The sequence below is a fragment of the Monodon monoceros genome, unplaced genomic scaffold (genome assembly GCF_005190385.1).
Source record: "Monodon monoceros isolate NGI ecotype Baffin Bay Population unplaced genomic scaffold, NGI_Narwhal_1 Super_Scaffold_20, whole genome shotgun sequence".
Lineage (NCBI taxonomy): Eukaryota > Metazoa > Chordata > Mammalia > Artiodactyla > Monodontidae > Monodon > Monodon monoceros.
Genome location: NW_021703777.1, coordinates 118,117,236 through 118,133,860, shown reverse-complemented (window position 1 = coordinate 118,133,860; position 16,625 = coordinate 118,117,236). Strand labels below are relative to the sequence as shown.

Here is a 16,625-nt window from a genome sequence, read left to right as displayed (position 1 = left end):
TCTCTTGATAGGTATCCAATATATATATATATACACACATATATATATAATACATGCATATCTACATACATACCTATACACACACACCCTTGGCTAAGTGTCTTGACTCTTGAGTTTTTAATCTGTCAGAACAAATAAATGCAGAAGTCTGCACCAGAGGCTTTCTTGAGGCATTTTCTAGCTCATGGTTCTTCAGTTCTGCCGTTTTACCCAGCCTTTAAACTGACTATTGACTTAGCTAGATTTCAAACCTGAGTTGTGATTAACAGTATTATAGCTACCTTTGAATATTACTTTAGATTTTTCTATTCTTTTAAAATTTATTTATTAGATTTACATGTATAATATTATACATATTCATATGCACAAGGAATACATATAAATATATAAAGAATATAGTATAATAAAACAAATAGCTGTGTACTTACCAGTAGCTTAAGAAATAGAACAATACCTAATATTTCTGAAGCCTCTGCTGTACCTCTCCCTGAGATAAATTTTTATAAGTATTATTTTCTGTGAAAACAGTAACTGACACAGGCTGGGCATCTATTAATTATAAAATAAGCTATAAAAGGAAGAAAGTCTCAAACAACTACAGACTGAAACCAATTATTGTGACTTTATTACAATAGTTACAAACAATACTTTAGTGGTATGTATTTGTATCACAATTACTCAAACTATATACAAATAGATATTTATACAAGTCTACACTTAAAATAAAGAAAAAGCAATTAATGTCCAAAAAAAAAAGTCACATTATCAACAAAATTTTTTTCTAAAAGTTATGGCCAATAACCAAGGAAATTCACAGTTATTCTGAAAATATTTTAAAGATGCAGGAATCATATTGCACATAATACAGTTATAAACCTTACTGAGCAGATGTGTATATTTTAATCTAGTTTTTCACAAAATTTACATTATCATGCAATACTTCACTGTATACAGAATGGTAGAACTACAATAAACAGGTTAACTTACAAACTTTTAATGTAATGGCCACAAAATTAGAATTTTTTAAAGTTATATTTAAAATAATTTTACTATACAAAAAAACACAAAAAACCCAACACTCCAGTGTAATAAAGCTTAACAGACAGAATCAAAATTTGTTCACAGATCAAGTTACATTTTTAGTGTTCTTCTTTATCTTTTCCTTTCTTTTCCTTTTCATCCTGTAGTGCAGTACCAAGTTTTTTAATAAGAACTGACAGAACCTTGTCCAGTGGGTCCATAACTCCTCTTTGAAGCCACTTAGGAATAGTAGTCCTGGCATGATGAAAGCCCAATTTTTGAAGAATATAATCAACGCCTACTGGATCAATTTTTCTTCCAGTCCAAGAAATTAATCTAAAATAATTATAAGTCATTATTATTAAGGAGTACGGTGCCCTAGCACAGTCCTGAAGGTAGGTCCAAGACAAAGTATTTTCAGTAGATGCAAATGATTATCTAACCTACAATTCCTGGATTCACTGTAATAGCACTCAAAAAATGTGTGAGCCTACACAGCAACAGCATTTAGTGAATTTCATCGTGATTAATTTATTTTAGGCCTCAAGTTACATGGTCATCTTAAACCTTTAAAGGACATCTGGCTCATTCTAAAAGATGGTATTAACTTGATGGGGGGAATCCTTTCATGATGTTCACGTATATCAAATCATGATGTTGTACACTTAAAATATCTGTTTTGTCAATTATACTTCAATAAAGCTGGGAGAAAAAGGCTAAAATTTACTAAGTGTTTGCTATGTGCTAAACATGTTTGAAGGAAGAACCATTTTCTCCCTATTCTTTCCGTTTTCTTCCATATAGAAGAACAGTGTTAGTGAAACACTCCTGGTCTTTCTCTGCCCCCTTATTGATGATTTATCTGATTGGCAAATTCACAGAGGAACTGAGTAGTGTAGTTCAGTACCCTCCTCCCTACCTGCTCTTCAGGAGCTTCTCATTTTGAACTGTTCCTCCATGCCATAGGTTTTTCAAGGACAGGCCCCTAAATAGTTAGCCCAAGACTGTTCATGGCTGCCTGTAGCTACGTGAGTACACAAGGCTGCTGACTGCACAACTCTAGCATCCCTCTGCCCCCCACCTCCTGAGTTCTGCATCATTGAGACCCTGTAGGTAAGTCCAAACCTAGACTTCGTAATAGAAAGACATCGTTGCTTGACACCAAACCACATTCTGTTATCAGCTTTATAAGTATTAAAGCTGTAATTTTGATTTCTAGCTGCCTCTTGCTGTTTCAATTGATCCTGAACTTAGGTAGGGAAAAGGAGGGTATTAAGCACTGGTCTGCTAAAACTCTAATGGTTGTAAGCTTTTCCCATTAATTAACTCATGTAACCATTGTAACAACCCTAGAAGGTAGGTAATACCATTTTCCAAAATTTTCATATGAGGCACCTGAGGCATTAGATCCTTTGGCCAAGGTCACTCAGCCACTATGCTATGTAGCTGGGCTTAGAGCCAGAGCCCTTAACCACGTGCTCCACCAGTATATTGTATCGCTTAATCTCTTGATAGGTATCCAATATATATATATATACACACATATATATAATATATATGTGTATATATATATGTTTATAGCAAATTTAACTATTTTTATTCTCATTTTAAATTAAAAGACAGTCAATTTCATTATATTTATTGATATTTACATATAATGGACAGTTTTCTGTATTAGGACCTTTGCAGTATTTTAATATTGACACTGTTGATATTTCTCATGAGTATATGTACTATTAATACCAAAGTGTATTGTTGATTTGGTTACAACATATTTTATTAAATACAGATTACTAACACAAAGTCACTACTTTCCGCTTATACAGGAGTCCACTGAATAATGGAGATCTTACTAGTTTAGAATGATTTTGTGGCATAAATATATGTGAATAATAACGTTGAATGAAATATGTATCATTCTGCAGAATGTTGTGCTGGACTTCTTTTGATACCGTTATTGCATGATGGACAGTTATAATTTGATTAACAAAGCAGATGAGAGGAAAGAGGAAAATAATAGGACGGTTGTGTTAAATCACACACAAGGACATACAAAGCAAGTACCGCTAGTTACAGCAGAAGTTTAATGTAATTAAAACTAGAAAATACTTTGGAAAGTTTGATATGGAAACAATGTGATGTAGCTGGGATTGAGACTGTAGTAGAACATGACACAGTAAAGGAACCTGAATCTGAATTAAATCTGACATTTCAGGGTGGTTCTATATTGCTTAGTATGCAGACAGAAAGACTGTGACACTGTAGGTTCTATTACATTGTCATGACATATGTGAGAAATTGTAATGACTACTTAATGATGATGTATGACTTCTGCATCTTACAAAACAGTTTATTGTAGCTACCTCAAACACCTGAAAATAACATCCTGCTGAGATGGTGAAAAAATAATAGCAACAGCAAAAGTGGAGTTACTCTCATTTTTTACTGATTAACTGACAGGATGTCATGTCACACACTGGATAGTTAGTCAGCATGGAGCTATTCTCAGTTGTTTGTGCTTCTTTTGCCTTGCTTAGAAGCACTTACAAAAGAAAAAAGGAGCAGCAAAAATATCAGTCAGAAGCTGTAGAGGCTGTAAGTGACTAACATAAAAATATTTTTTGGTAAACCATATTTAACCTGCTGCATTATTTATAACCTTTTTCTCATAATAATCTCATAGGAAATAGGTAAATATGTACACCCACTCCTTACCTAAGAGTGGGTTCTAGATGCCATGTATTGCACATAAAATCTCTCCAGTCCACAGTAGTGTAAGTGATGCTGTCTTCTCTGTCTTTGTCAGAGGAATTTTCGTCATGAATGATAACTGGACTTTTCTGTCCTGGTCGAGTAGATAAAATCCGAGGTGGAAAAATAGCTATAAGGAAAATGATATATTAATATTGCAAATACATATCTTATAAATTTATTTTAAGTCACTAAATGAACAAAGTAATTGGCTCCATTTGTTTTTATTTATAAACTGGCCAAAGCCTCATTTAATTACATTTCTTAAAAAATATTTAAAAATAAGCCATAAGTAAGTGCCAGTTATTGGTATTTCTTGGAGAAAGACAATATCGAAGTTATTTTATTCTCTCATAAGAATTAGAAATAACATGTCATCATTTATTTTTGAGTAATAGCACATGTTTTGCATGTATCTGTGTGCCTGAAACATACAGCAAAGAATATTTGATAGCAGGCACAGGACACTGAAATTGACAGTTGTAGGGCTCCTAAAAAAATGCCTGTAGCTGGATGACTTTTTACAGGTTTTTTGAGATATAGTTCACTCGTTTGAAGTGTACAGCTCAATGGTTTTTTAATGTTAATGCCTATATATATATATTTGAACAGCTGTACTAACTTAGGAGTTTTTTAGGTAAGCAGTCTTTTCACTCTTCATAGTTGAGTACTCAAATGTTTTATGAAAAATGAAGTCTTTTAAAATTGTTGATCATAAATGATGTATTTAAAATTGAATCTGGGACAAAAGTAGCTTTCATATGATCTTTAATAAATACAGCATTTCTATAGGGCACAGGTTTTCAAGACACAAATTGGGCATAAAATAATGATTAAGATGAAATATGATATGTATTATGTAGCTCTGGTTATAACTGTTAATTAGCAGTGGGATAATATATTGATTGGGAATGAACCCAGGAATGAAGCTGTACTCTCACACCACATCGGAATACAGATGTCTTCAGTTATTGCCTGGTCTGTTGCTCTGCTTTTGTTTATTATTGATGGTGGTTACAGTACTACAGTTTATCTGGATGTTCTAGGAATATGTTGATTCTGCTCTAGTCTTACATGCTGTTAAGAATTTTCTGAGGCATGTTTATATTTATTTTGCCCAACACTACTTGCTTTTAGTTTTTTTAAAAAATATATACTTACAGCTATTAAAATATTTTATTTATAATGAAAATCCCCATAAGTAATAGTTTTGTTACTGTAAGTCCGATAATCAAGTCCCTATTTCCTCTTTTCGCATTGAAATAATGTCTTACAACAATTTCTAGAAAAAATACATTTTAAAAGAAATACACACAGTTCATGGCAGGCCAACACAATATTTCATAAAGTGACAAAGGTTCCACATAATACCTGAGGGAAAGAAATCTGGCAGGCATTCATACCTAGGTAGACTAGAAAAGAATTCTGCACTTCACAGCTTTATCTAGAATCTGTGTTTCTCCACATTAAGTTTAAATATTAAGGCAGAGAGAAAAAACAAGAGGATTAACAGTGATGGTATATTTTGTTGCTCTATGTGAAGATTGGATCTATGCATATTATACATAACATTTCCTATTATACGCCTGCAGTCATTTTACTTGAATGGCTCATAGATTTCTCCCAGCTATCATTATTGCTTTCACTCTCACTGAATTTTTGGCACATCTAGATTAAATAGTAATGGAAGAGCAACTCAACTTATGTATGCTATATTTACACTCTTTCCACATGGTCTTTTGATAATCTGTCTTTGTTTTCTTCACTCAAACATTCATCATGAAGCTATTTTGAAATATCTACAAGATAAATTTTATATTTCTTTCTTCTTGGAAAAAATGAAGCAGTTATTATAGTGTGATTATAGTGTGACTTGATTATATTTAATAAATTAAATAAATTTCATCTATTCGAAGCAGTTTTTTTTAAAGCACATCTGTTGTTTTTACCATTGTATATTCATATAGTTGCACAATAAATATTTATTGAGTGAATAAAGACCATATATTTGGAGAGCATTCCATATCATGACATTTTAAACTACCTCATTCTTTTAAACAGCTACAGAGTATTCCATTTCATTGTACGGACACACCATAATATATTCAGCCAATTCCATATGGATATGAGGGTCACCATATGTTTCTTAGTGGGCCAACATTTAAGTTTCCAGTGAGTAAAACCAATGTTAGCTAGCTCATGAAAACAAGACACCACTACTGAGGTCTAAACATTTATAAAAAAGATAACGTTCTGTGCATTCTAGACAGATATATCTTCTTCTTTAATTCGGTTTTCCCAATTATGTATGTAACTCTTGCTAACTTTATTATGTAGTTGTTTCTCTAGTCATTTCACTTTGACTAGCAATATTTCCTCAAAGAGGTTTTCTTTTCTAACTTTGTGAGACTATCTTACTAGACCTGATAATATACAGAACATATATGGAAACATTGTGTAAAGTATAAAACACCATTCGGTTTGAGATGGTTAGAAAAAAAATGAAATGTACCTGGCAGATAGAAAGTCTATCACATAGTCTTACTAATATATATTTATTGATATTTGTAACTCATAGAGGAAGGAGACACATTCTACCCATTCTATCACTAGACCATAAAAATCTATATAAATTGTAGTGAGAGCTGCCTTTCCTGAAGCTTGAAAGGAAAAACAAAACCAAAAACAATGTTACCCACCTTTTTCTTTTTCTTTAAGATAAGCTGACACTAAATCATGAAGAAACATGATGAGCTCAGCGTCCATCGTCACACAAATGTGGTCAGTGAACTCTGTCACCACACTGCATTCTACCTTTGGCTTCAGGCTGGCGTCTGCAATGGCAAAGTTCTTTTACAGTAAAAGATTATTGAAATAAGTCCCTTCCTCTTCCCATTAACAAGGGATTTACATGGGTCCGTGTAAATGCCTCCACTTAAATGCAATTTCTGTATATGACTTACAGAATGATGATGATAGTTTACTAAGCACTTTCCAAGTATATGCCATTTACTCATAAAAACCTGATGAAGTCCTATTAGCCCCATTTGAGGAGAAAGAGGCACAAATGGAGTAAATTATTTGCCAGAGGTCATACAGCTGGTAAGAAAATCAATTTGAACCAGAAGATCAATTTCATTATATTATATTACAAAAATAACCTTCAGGGAAAAAAAGAAGTTTGAAGATCCTTTAGAATTTTCTTTTAGTTAACTTTAGAAACTAAAGATTGTTTTTCCACATACTCTGTAATGAAGGTTCTTGTGGTTCTTGAACGTGAATAGATTTAAAGTCAAGCTGCATCCTTGGTAATGCAAAGATAGTCTCTGTTTCATGATTGTAGCTAGAACATCCTCTGAATCCACTCAGCAAACTAGAATTCTTCACTGTAGTGCTATTCTCAGTGTTATTAGCATCAACATTACGAAGCAGATTTAGCTCTACAAGCATAATGATAAAGACAATAAGAATCAAACCAATAGGCATTGATAAGCATATAGCTTTCATGACATTGATACACAGAACTTTTATCATTTCAAAAGGCTGGAAAATGAATACATTTTTAAAAAGAGAGCCATATTTAAGCTTTGATTTTGAGACTAGTTATATGCCTCTATAGATATAAATATGGACACATATTTGTATATACATACATATACAAATATATATCTCACTATTCTCAATATTGAAGCTTTATAACATGATTTTGGATAAAACCAGTAAATTGTGTTTTTTTGTTTCTTGAATTTTGAATATTATTCTCAATTGAAATCGTATCTGAATTTAATGAAGGCGAAGTATTAACCACTGGACCGCCAGGGAAGTTCCAGGAGGTCTTTTTTAAGTAAAACATTCAAGTCTTAACATGTCCCAGTCTAGTCAGCTTTTTAATACAGATGAAATGATTGGTAAAAGCAGTACTCTAAACTCTGACACAAAAACAACTGCAGAATAAGAATTTTCATGACTGAATTACTACAAGACCGGTGAATCTAATTTACTTCCTTATCCTCCTTTGTTCTGAGAACATTTTTAACAGTCTCTGATCCCTAGGGTTGCCTGTGCGTAACAACTATTTTCCATGAGGCCCAAGCCATCTTCTTTTCCATTCTGAGAGGATTAAAAAAATGAATAAATTAAAAAATGAAAATGAATTTTAAAACTTCATCAAAAGCACTTTCTTTAAACTTGTGACTTCACAGGAATACTAATATTTAGTTTCATTTTATTCCAGCCATCCTGAACCTTAATTTTTGGTATTCTATTACTTAGTTGTATAATAACTTTCCCAAACCTCCAATGTGAACATTACTATAAAAATATTTTTCCAATTATAATAAACTTAACTTTATTTATTTAAACCAATTTTATTTTGAATGTTTTCAGTTACATATAAAATAATTTTAGTCCATGAGATGTTAAACTACTAGGGTGGTGAATCATGTACTAATATTGCTACTTAAGGCAGCTGGAATAAAACGAAAATTGTTTAAAGAAATGGAAATTCTCCCTACACTTAAATTCTAAACACAGTCAACAGAGCCCCAAATAGAGAAAACAAAATAAATCTCTCCAAAGAATCAAACTTTTAACCTTCATTTCTTGTGGCTGTAACGTAATTGAACCATTCTTTCACACTTGCTACTCCATGGGGTGGATTTTCATGGCGACGCCTTGTAATCTTCGTTATTGTTGCCATAGGACTTTCCAAAGCACCGCATGGTTTGGTAACCATGGTATTATGGCCCAGATGAAAATCCAGTGTTTGTACAATATATGTAGAATGATCACTAGCCCCTAGAGGGGAAAAAAAGTTTCTCAGTGTAACAAACTATATTTAGATGCAAGAAAAGTTGTGGCCCTAGGGCAATAGATTTAGCTAGGTAAGTCATACACAGATACAGAAGGCTGTAAAACTAAGGAGTACAAAAGAGAGAAAAAAATTCACAAATACTTTTTCTTGTAGTTATAACTGGATCTATCCCCAAGAAGATGAAGAACATCAACCATTTTTTCCTTCATCATTAGGAAACCACTGAGTAGAAAATTAAAGCTAAAAGAAACTGTAAATAGAGGTAAAAGCACAGCCTGCCCATAAAAGTCTTGTAAAATAGTATTGACTGGCAAGTAATTTCCTTACACTACCACTGTGTGTCATCTTCTCTTCATGTTTTTATAAGAAATTTTTACAATTTTTACAAATTTTTACAAATGACTATGGCCAGCCACAGCAGCAAAAACTTTAATTGCCTAAGTAAGAAACAGAGTGAGATGGTAAGTTCAGAAATAAGTCCTTTAACATGTCCCAGACTTTATAGATACTGACTCATTGGCAGTGAACTCCTTGACATTGTCAGATACATGATAATAAATAGAGATGGATTTCAGAGATACCATAAGAAAAACAGATAAAAGATATGAGAAAAGAAAATTACTTTGTCATATATAATCATATAAGAAGATGGGGAAAAGTAAAAGCTGAAAATGTGTCAGTTTACCATCTTCCCAGATTTTTTGAGCTTCGGTCCAAAAAGCAATATTTGGTTCCTCTAAGTGAAAAAGGGCCCATGATTTTGAACGGAAATTTGGACCATGAAAACAAGCTAGTGTCATATGATTTCCATGTAAGCTCATTGATCCTCCAAACTGCATTCCATCTTCCGGTAATGGAATCTGAAATAAGGATATGTGGCATCCTGATACCACCTTCAACACTCCAGGCCAATGTCGATGATGAGCTGCATCGAGCACTGCAAGAAAACAAAAAACCACTTATCCTGAAATATCTCATGAACATCCTGAATGCTGGGTAGGAAGACAGCAGGTGGCTACTTTCTACAGCTGAAGTGACTCAGATAACAGATGAAAACAACAATTCAGTCCCTGGTTAACATTAAGCAGAAGCTAATAAGGATACAGTCTGGGAAAAGATGCTGTGTAAGGATGGCTAGAACTCAGGAAAGTAGCAACTTGCTAATAATAATTACAACTAATGCTTCTGTAATGATTAATGATTTACAAAGTGCCCGCATGAAATTTTATGTAATTCTCACAGTACCTTTGTAAACTAGGTATTTCATCTAGACTCTTCAAGTGAAATAGAAGAGGGGTGAAGTGAACCAGTGATTAGAAGGCCTAGAAATCAAAGGCAGATCCCTGATTTTAAGTACTGGAAAAAAAATCTTTTATACCCTTTGCTGCTCAGAAGTGAGGTCTGAGGACCAGCAGCATCAGCATCACCTGGGAGCTTGTTAGAAATTCACTCTTATGTCCACCCCAAATCTGCTGCATCAGAATCTGCATTTTAAAAGCTCTCCAGGTGTTTCAGATGCACATTAAAGTTCAAGAAGAACTAATCAGATATACAGTTGACCACTGAACAACATGGGGGTTAGGGGCACTGACCCTCCGCACAGTCGAATATCCATGTATAACTTATGGTTGGCCCTCCACATCCACACTTCCTCAGGATTCAACAAACCATAGACGGTGTAGTACCACAGTATTCATTACTATTGAAAAAAAATCTGTGCGTGGGCCTGCACAGTTCAAACCCATGTTTTTCAAGGGTCATCTGTACAATTCATATTTATATTTCCCACTTATTCCAATAATATCCTTTTGGCTGTTTTCCACAATTCTCATTCTGGATCTAACCAAGGATCATACATCATGATCATGCAAGGATCGTGCATTAGTTGGCGTATCTCTTCAGTTTCCTTTAAGACAATTCCTTAAGCCCGTTTGTCTGTTTCCCACGACAAAGACTTTTTGGAAGAATCCAGGCCATGCATTTTTGGGAACACTCCTCTATTTGTATATATGTCTGATACCAATTCTAGTTTAAAGGAAATGCAGGGACTAGGGGAACAAGATAAATGAAACAACAAAGCAGCAACTGAAAAAGACCCAGAAAGTAGGATATTCTGCAGGACAATTGGCCAAGTCTCTTCAGCAAGTCAGGTCACTAAAAAAAGGACTATACTGAATTTAAAAATAGTAAAGGAACATAACCATTTTTAATCTGTGATCTTGAACTGGATATACTGGTTTGGACAAACCAGTTGTAAATATAATTTTAGATCAGTTGTGGACTGTGCTGAGGTGGCTAGAGGAGATAATTAGCACAATGGAAAGTTCGAGACTGTTGACTGGAAAAGGCTACAAAACAATATGAATAATGTTTTGGTAAAAGGTACATATATGTGTGTGTATGTATATATATATATCTACACACACACACGCATAGAAAAGTATCTGAAAGTATATACTCTAAAGTGTTGACAGTGATGATTTCTGGGTGGAATGTGATTTTTTTTTTTTTTTGCTTGTATATATTTTCTCATTTGTTTTCCCAATGCACATGTACTGCTTATATGATAATAAATCATTAAAAATTATCCTGCTTCTGACTACTTTTCACTTTTACCACTATCTCTCTAGTTAAGGCCACCATCGTCTGTTGCCTGGACTCTCAGAAAATCCTCCTTACAATGGTCATGTAAGTCTGTAGCAATGGTAATGGTAATTATTGCAGTGATTTCCTTACTTTCATTCTTAACCACCTTGGTCTCTTCCCCACACAGCAGCTTTAAAAAGGATTAATTTTTTAAAAAGTGAATCAAATAATATCAGATCTGTTCAAAGCTCTCCAATAGCTACCCATCATATTAAAAATCTTCTCTTTGGCCTCTCTAAATTCGTGTCCAGTGTTTTCTTGCTTGCTCACTCTGTTCCACCACAGTGGGCCACCTTAATGATCCTCAAACAAGCAAGTTTCCTCCCGACTGTAGGAGCTTTGCACCTTTCAGTAGCCCACTTTGCCCAGAACTCTCTTCCCCAGATGTTAGCCTAGCTGTCACTTCAGAAAAGGTTTCCCTGACCACCCTTTCTCAAACAGATATCCTCACAGTATGTATCAAAGACTCTGTGATCCTGCCCCTGCTTTGTTCTTTTGCTCAGCATTTCTCTCTACCTGAAATTATCTTACATACTTACTTAGCAAATTTGTTATGGTCTGTCTCTCCCATTAAAATGTAAGCTCCATGAGGATAGGAATTTTTTCTACTTAGTAGATCTCCTATGCCTAAAACAGTGCTTAAGAACACGGTTGATACATAATAAAAATTTGAATTACTGAATGAAAATCTGCCTAATATGACACAGGTAATAAATCCAAACTCAGACATTCTGATTTCATAGCCCATGCTCTAAACCAGAACGTGGTGTTGTCATATTTAGTATTAAAGAGCATGGGGTATAGTTGTATGTATTAAACAGTCAAATGAACATGAGTAATGTAATGGGAAATACAATGTAAGCTATTCAGAATAAAAGAAAATATATCTAATCATTAGTTGTAACTTGTAATTATGTAATAAGGTAAGAATTAATTTGTAATGTAGTGATGTAATCTGTAGTAATGGCATGATTGTAGATGAGCTGTGGCAGGGGGAGGAGATAATGAATGTGAATGACTTCCCAAATGATGGCCTCTAATTCCACTGGCAGGTAGGAAATTGGGTACTTTGCTGAGTGAGCAGGATAAAAAGCATATGGACCACTTTTTAAGTATGGTACATCGATATTATTTTAAATTAACACATATTTAGTGAAAGATAAAGCATATATAAAGCCTTAGTCTTCTAACTCTTACATTGTTCTTGTGAACTTTTCTCTAGGTTATTAGTCATTGTCTTAGGTGGAAGATAAGGAACTGGTCCCCAGGTAGACAGAGCTCGTTTGCTTGTATCAAACTGTTGAGTGAAAAATTCCTGCAGCTTCATTCCTATTTTTATCAGGTCTGGTGTAGTTGATCTTGATATCATTACTTGGAAAATATCCCACTTCAGATCTCCATGGACAAAAATTTCACTAGAGCATAAAACAGAATCTTTTATCATATATATTACATAAGACAGTTTAAAAGCACAAGAAAAAGTCTCTTCCCCACCAGTTTTTCATTCATATTAACTGTATGATATAAAATCACTGTGCAGGAAAAATGGTTTGTGTTTTCTCACTGGATGATAGAAAATATGTTGAGTAGTCATGTAAAGTACTGAAAAAGTAATATTTTCCTAAATACCTTTTATCGGTCATGCTTGAATCCAGTGTGTTATACAGATTTACTTTCCATTCATCCTGAAGCTTGAGATCAGCATTACTGAAGATACCCATGAGAATACTTGAGCCCATGTAATCAACACGAGCTTCAGTAGAACCCATAGTAATCTGAATTTTGTGACTGGGTTGCTGATTTGGATGTTCAGAAATATGAGCTAAAATAGAAACAATAATTAATTTTCACAGAAATGCCTCATGGGAAAAACTCATCAAAATCAATTTTCAAATACTTTTCTTCAACATATTGTTCAGTTGTAAAATTTCAACATACCAACCATCTCCAAAGCATTGACATCTATAGTCCCTCCAACTACTCCTCCTTTAGAATCTAACTGTGATCTTCCTAGACCAACAGACATGCTTATCTCTCGATCTCGATTACTTCCTACTGACAGACGGCCCTGGCTCTTCAAACCACTAGTTGTCCAGCTATAAAAAAGAAAAAGTGTTATTAATTAGACATATGGCTTCCCGTGTCAATGAATTAAAACAGGAGTTAGATGATTTCAAAAAAGTTGGGCAATGAAACAATACATTTCTTATAAAAACTATGGTAAACATTTGAATATTAACATTAATGATGAAGCTTTCTTCTTAACTAGAAAATTATGCTATTTTCCTTATCATTTGCTATCTTTTTAGAACACATTTCATGCTGTTTTTATGTTACAATATCTTTAGGATTAAACCATTTTCAGGATAAAGGTATATAATCTTTTATCTACTGTCTTCACTGTCTCAAACATTGCAGCTTAAAAAAAAGGTTTTGAATTGCTTTACTACAATTAGAAAAATTACAACTAATGATTAAATATATTTTCTTTGTATCTGAATAGCTTACGTTGTATTTCCCATTACATTACTCATATTCATTTGAACGTTTAACTGCTTCAGGTTGATAGCAAACACAACAAGTGTTTCCCATGGGGTCCCTTGTTGGCTTGCTGCTTTGTTCGATTTGTTAAAAGGAGTTGATGTTTTCGAAAGTGAATCTAAAAATAGAAAATCAAATGTACATTCACATAGATGCTCAGCCAATTACAAAGCAAAAACTACTTATCACTATAATCCAGAAAGTAAAATAATGATATTCTTCTGTTAAAACCTAACATTTACTAGCTGTCATATTGCCTCCAAAATATTAATAGTTACCATTTACTGAACGGTCAGTAAGGGTTGCCAGCCTGCCTTCTTGAAAGCTCATAGTTCTGTATGAGCTCCATCTTACATGAGGAGATTCTGGTGTGCATGGGACATAGCAGCACAGATCATTTATCACCCTAGGATTTTCTTACCAAAGGAGAAAATCATAAGTTGCTGCTGCCGAGAAGAGAACTTGGAAGGCAGGTACCATTCTGAAATGCAGAGGCTGGCTGCGGTGCCTGTCTTCTCTGTTCTTATGGACTGAGTATACATCCCAAGTCCTGCATTGGCTCATTATACTCTAATCTTACCTTGGGACATGAACTACATCATTCATTTTATGTACTTAGACACAAGTAGAGCCTTGAGCACATGAGTTAAAAAAAAAAATAGTGGCTGAATAAAAGAATGAAAGAATGCAAAGATTAACTTTTTCAATATGGAGTTTACAACACTGTAGGTCTGTTTTACTTCTTGTGGTGCATGCTAACAATATGCTCATTCCTCTCTCCCTATCCCTTTTCAAAGCGACTAGCCATCCAGCTGTCTCTTCTGCTAGCAAATACTGTGAAGTGCTTTGTCTGTTGTTTGGTTTGGGGTTCCTCCCTCAACCCCGCATCTCCATAAAAACCTGCAACAGAATAACTCCCTGCAGTTGGGGCAGAAGTCTGGGAGTAACTAATTGAGATTTTTATCTTGGGGTCACTGGAGGGCTACTGATAACAAGGAGAGCAGTGTTACCTCTTTGGGGAACTGAAGAATCAGACACACTCCTTGACCTTATGGAAGCTGGGGATTTTAGGCTCTGTGCTGCTGTCCCTGGTGACATGGTGCTGTTTGTCATATGCTCATTGAACACATTAGGTGACTGAGGCATGTGGGTGAAAGAGGCCGACTGACTAGGCTGCTCCCAGGTCCTGCAGTAAGCTTTTCTTGAAGATTCAGGGGAAAGGTGTTGGCTTACACCTTCAATGGAATCAGGTGTCCCTGGGCCAGATGCTAACAGAAAAGTAGATAGCAAAAACAAAATTAACAGGGTAATATCACCATGTTATAAAATAAGGAATTTCACCACTCCACCATTTCTAATCACATTTTATATTCCTTTCAGTTCTCTGACAACTGTATGATGTACAGTTTGCAAAGTACATTCCAGCATGTTATTTTTTTAAATTCTCACAGAAACTCCATGAGATGGGTAGGACAGGCACTCCATCCCATATCACAGATGAGGGAGTAGACCCAGACCCAGATTTCTGATATTTTCTACTGTATCATGCTAACTCTGTCTTTCACTTACGCAGTGTAATACTACAACAATATCTAAGTCCAAGAGAAAAAATGCAATATGATAGCATGTCCCCAATATATTCTATTTTCCATGTTTAACCATGATTAACTTGGTTAAATGTATTTCTGTGTTTCCAGATTTTACAAAGATTACAGGGTAATCATTACAGAATAAAAATCAGCTGACCTTAACCCCGAGAGTGCAAGTATTTTGTGACCTCCAGTGCTAGTGCATTCCCAGTGGTTATTTGCACATTAAAGGGGCTCCACTAACATTTGCTGAATGAGTGAAAGAATTGCAGGGTACAACTTACCAAGTAAGACAAAGTTTGTGTTATCAATCATGGACCTTGTTACTATTGTAATCAAAATGAAAAGCAGCCTAAGTATAATTTATAATTACATAAACAAGCTTACTTGGCAAATTTATAGTTTGGTCTCCGAGGAACAGGCGTCTTGCAATACTCCTCCTATACCAAGCTCTTGGAAATGCTAGAATTTCACTGAGGCGGCGCATATCATATTTAAAGGAAGCAGACCCTATATCACAAACAGCTGATACATAAATAAAGTTTGTTAGAACACATTTCCAAAACCTTTAATATTTTCACATGGTAGGTAATAATAGGACATGATATTACACAACTGAATTATAATTCTATTACAATTCATGAAATACCAAAATAAGTTACATAGTATGATTAGTAAGTGATAATGTGTTCCTTCCACAAATGATAAAAATAGCACATTCTGCACTGTTAGTTCCATTTTTAAGGTGAGGGCAAATTGGAATTCTATTATCAAGTGATGATATTGTGAAATTCTCAGAGAGGATCTAAAGATCGGTTCTAAAGAACAGCTTCCAGCTTTAACATAGAGCTCTTCTCAAATATGGGAAATGAATCATCAGGATGAGCTAGAATACAAACTTCCTCAAAAGTAGCTGCAAACCAAATAACTGTATGGCAAAAACTACTATTTTCCTTTTAGACAGAAAGCGGCCACTTGTCAATCTGAAAGCACTCTCATGGCTGTCTCCCGGGGTTCTGCTCTGAGCACACTGCTGGTTTTGCTTCACGTGCCTTCTATTCCTCCACCATAGCTTCTGTTGCATTTACATGCCAACATCTCCCAAACCTGAAGTGTCTGTTTCAGTCTGAGCCCACATCCACACAGCCCATTAGCCAATTGCCTACCAGACCCTTTCACCTCAAGCTCGTATAGGCCATTTCCTTCTTTATTTTCTATCTAAGTTAATGACCTCACTGTCGCTTCAGTCACCTAAGCTAAAAGTT

General features: G+C 34.6%; 1 protein-coding gene across 6 annotated transcripts in view; it reads right to left on the bottom strand.

Annotated features, from left to right (window-relative positions):
* Positions 1-603: 603 nt before the first annotated feature.
* The window catches only part of KIAA1109 (KIAA1109 ortholog), a 208,138-nt gene continuing 192,116 nt past the window's right edge, over positions 604-16,625 (bottom strand). For all 6 annotated transcript variants that reach the window (XM_029234854.1, XM_029234856.1, XM_029234857.1 and 3 more), the window contains 12 exons: positions 15,748-15,885; positions 14,782-15,039; positions 13,739-13,889; positions 13,169-13,326; positions 12,860-13,052; positions 12,428-12,645; positions 9,270-9,521; positions 8,365-8,568; positions 7,017-7,211; positions 6,471-6,605; positions 3,736-3,901; positions 604-1,356 (listed from right to left, as the gene is read on the bottom strand). In XM_029234854.1, coding sequence (XP_029090687.1) covers positions 1,140-1,356; positions 3,736-3,901; positions 6,471-6,605; positions 7,017-7,211; positions 8,365-8,568; positions 9,270-9,521; positions 12,428-12,645; positions 12,860-13,052; positions 13,169-13,326; positions 13,739-13,889; positions 14,782-15,039; positions 15,748-15,885 — 2,285 coding nt within the window. In that variant the 3' untranslated portion in view covers positions 604-1,139. The remainder of the gene's footprint in view (positions 1,357-3,735; positions 3,902-6,470; positions 6,606-7,016; positions 7,212-8,364; positions 8,569-9,269; positions 9,522-12,427; positions 12,646-12,859; positions 13,053-13,168; positions 13,327-13,738; positions 13,890-14,781; positions 15,040-15,747; positions 15,886-16,625) is intronic.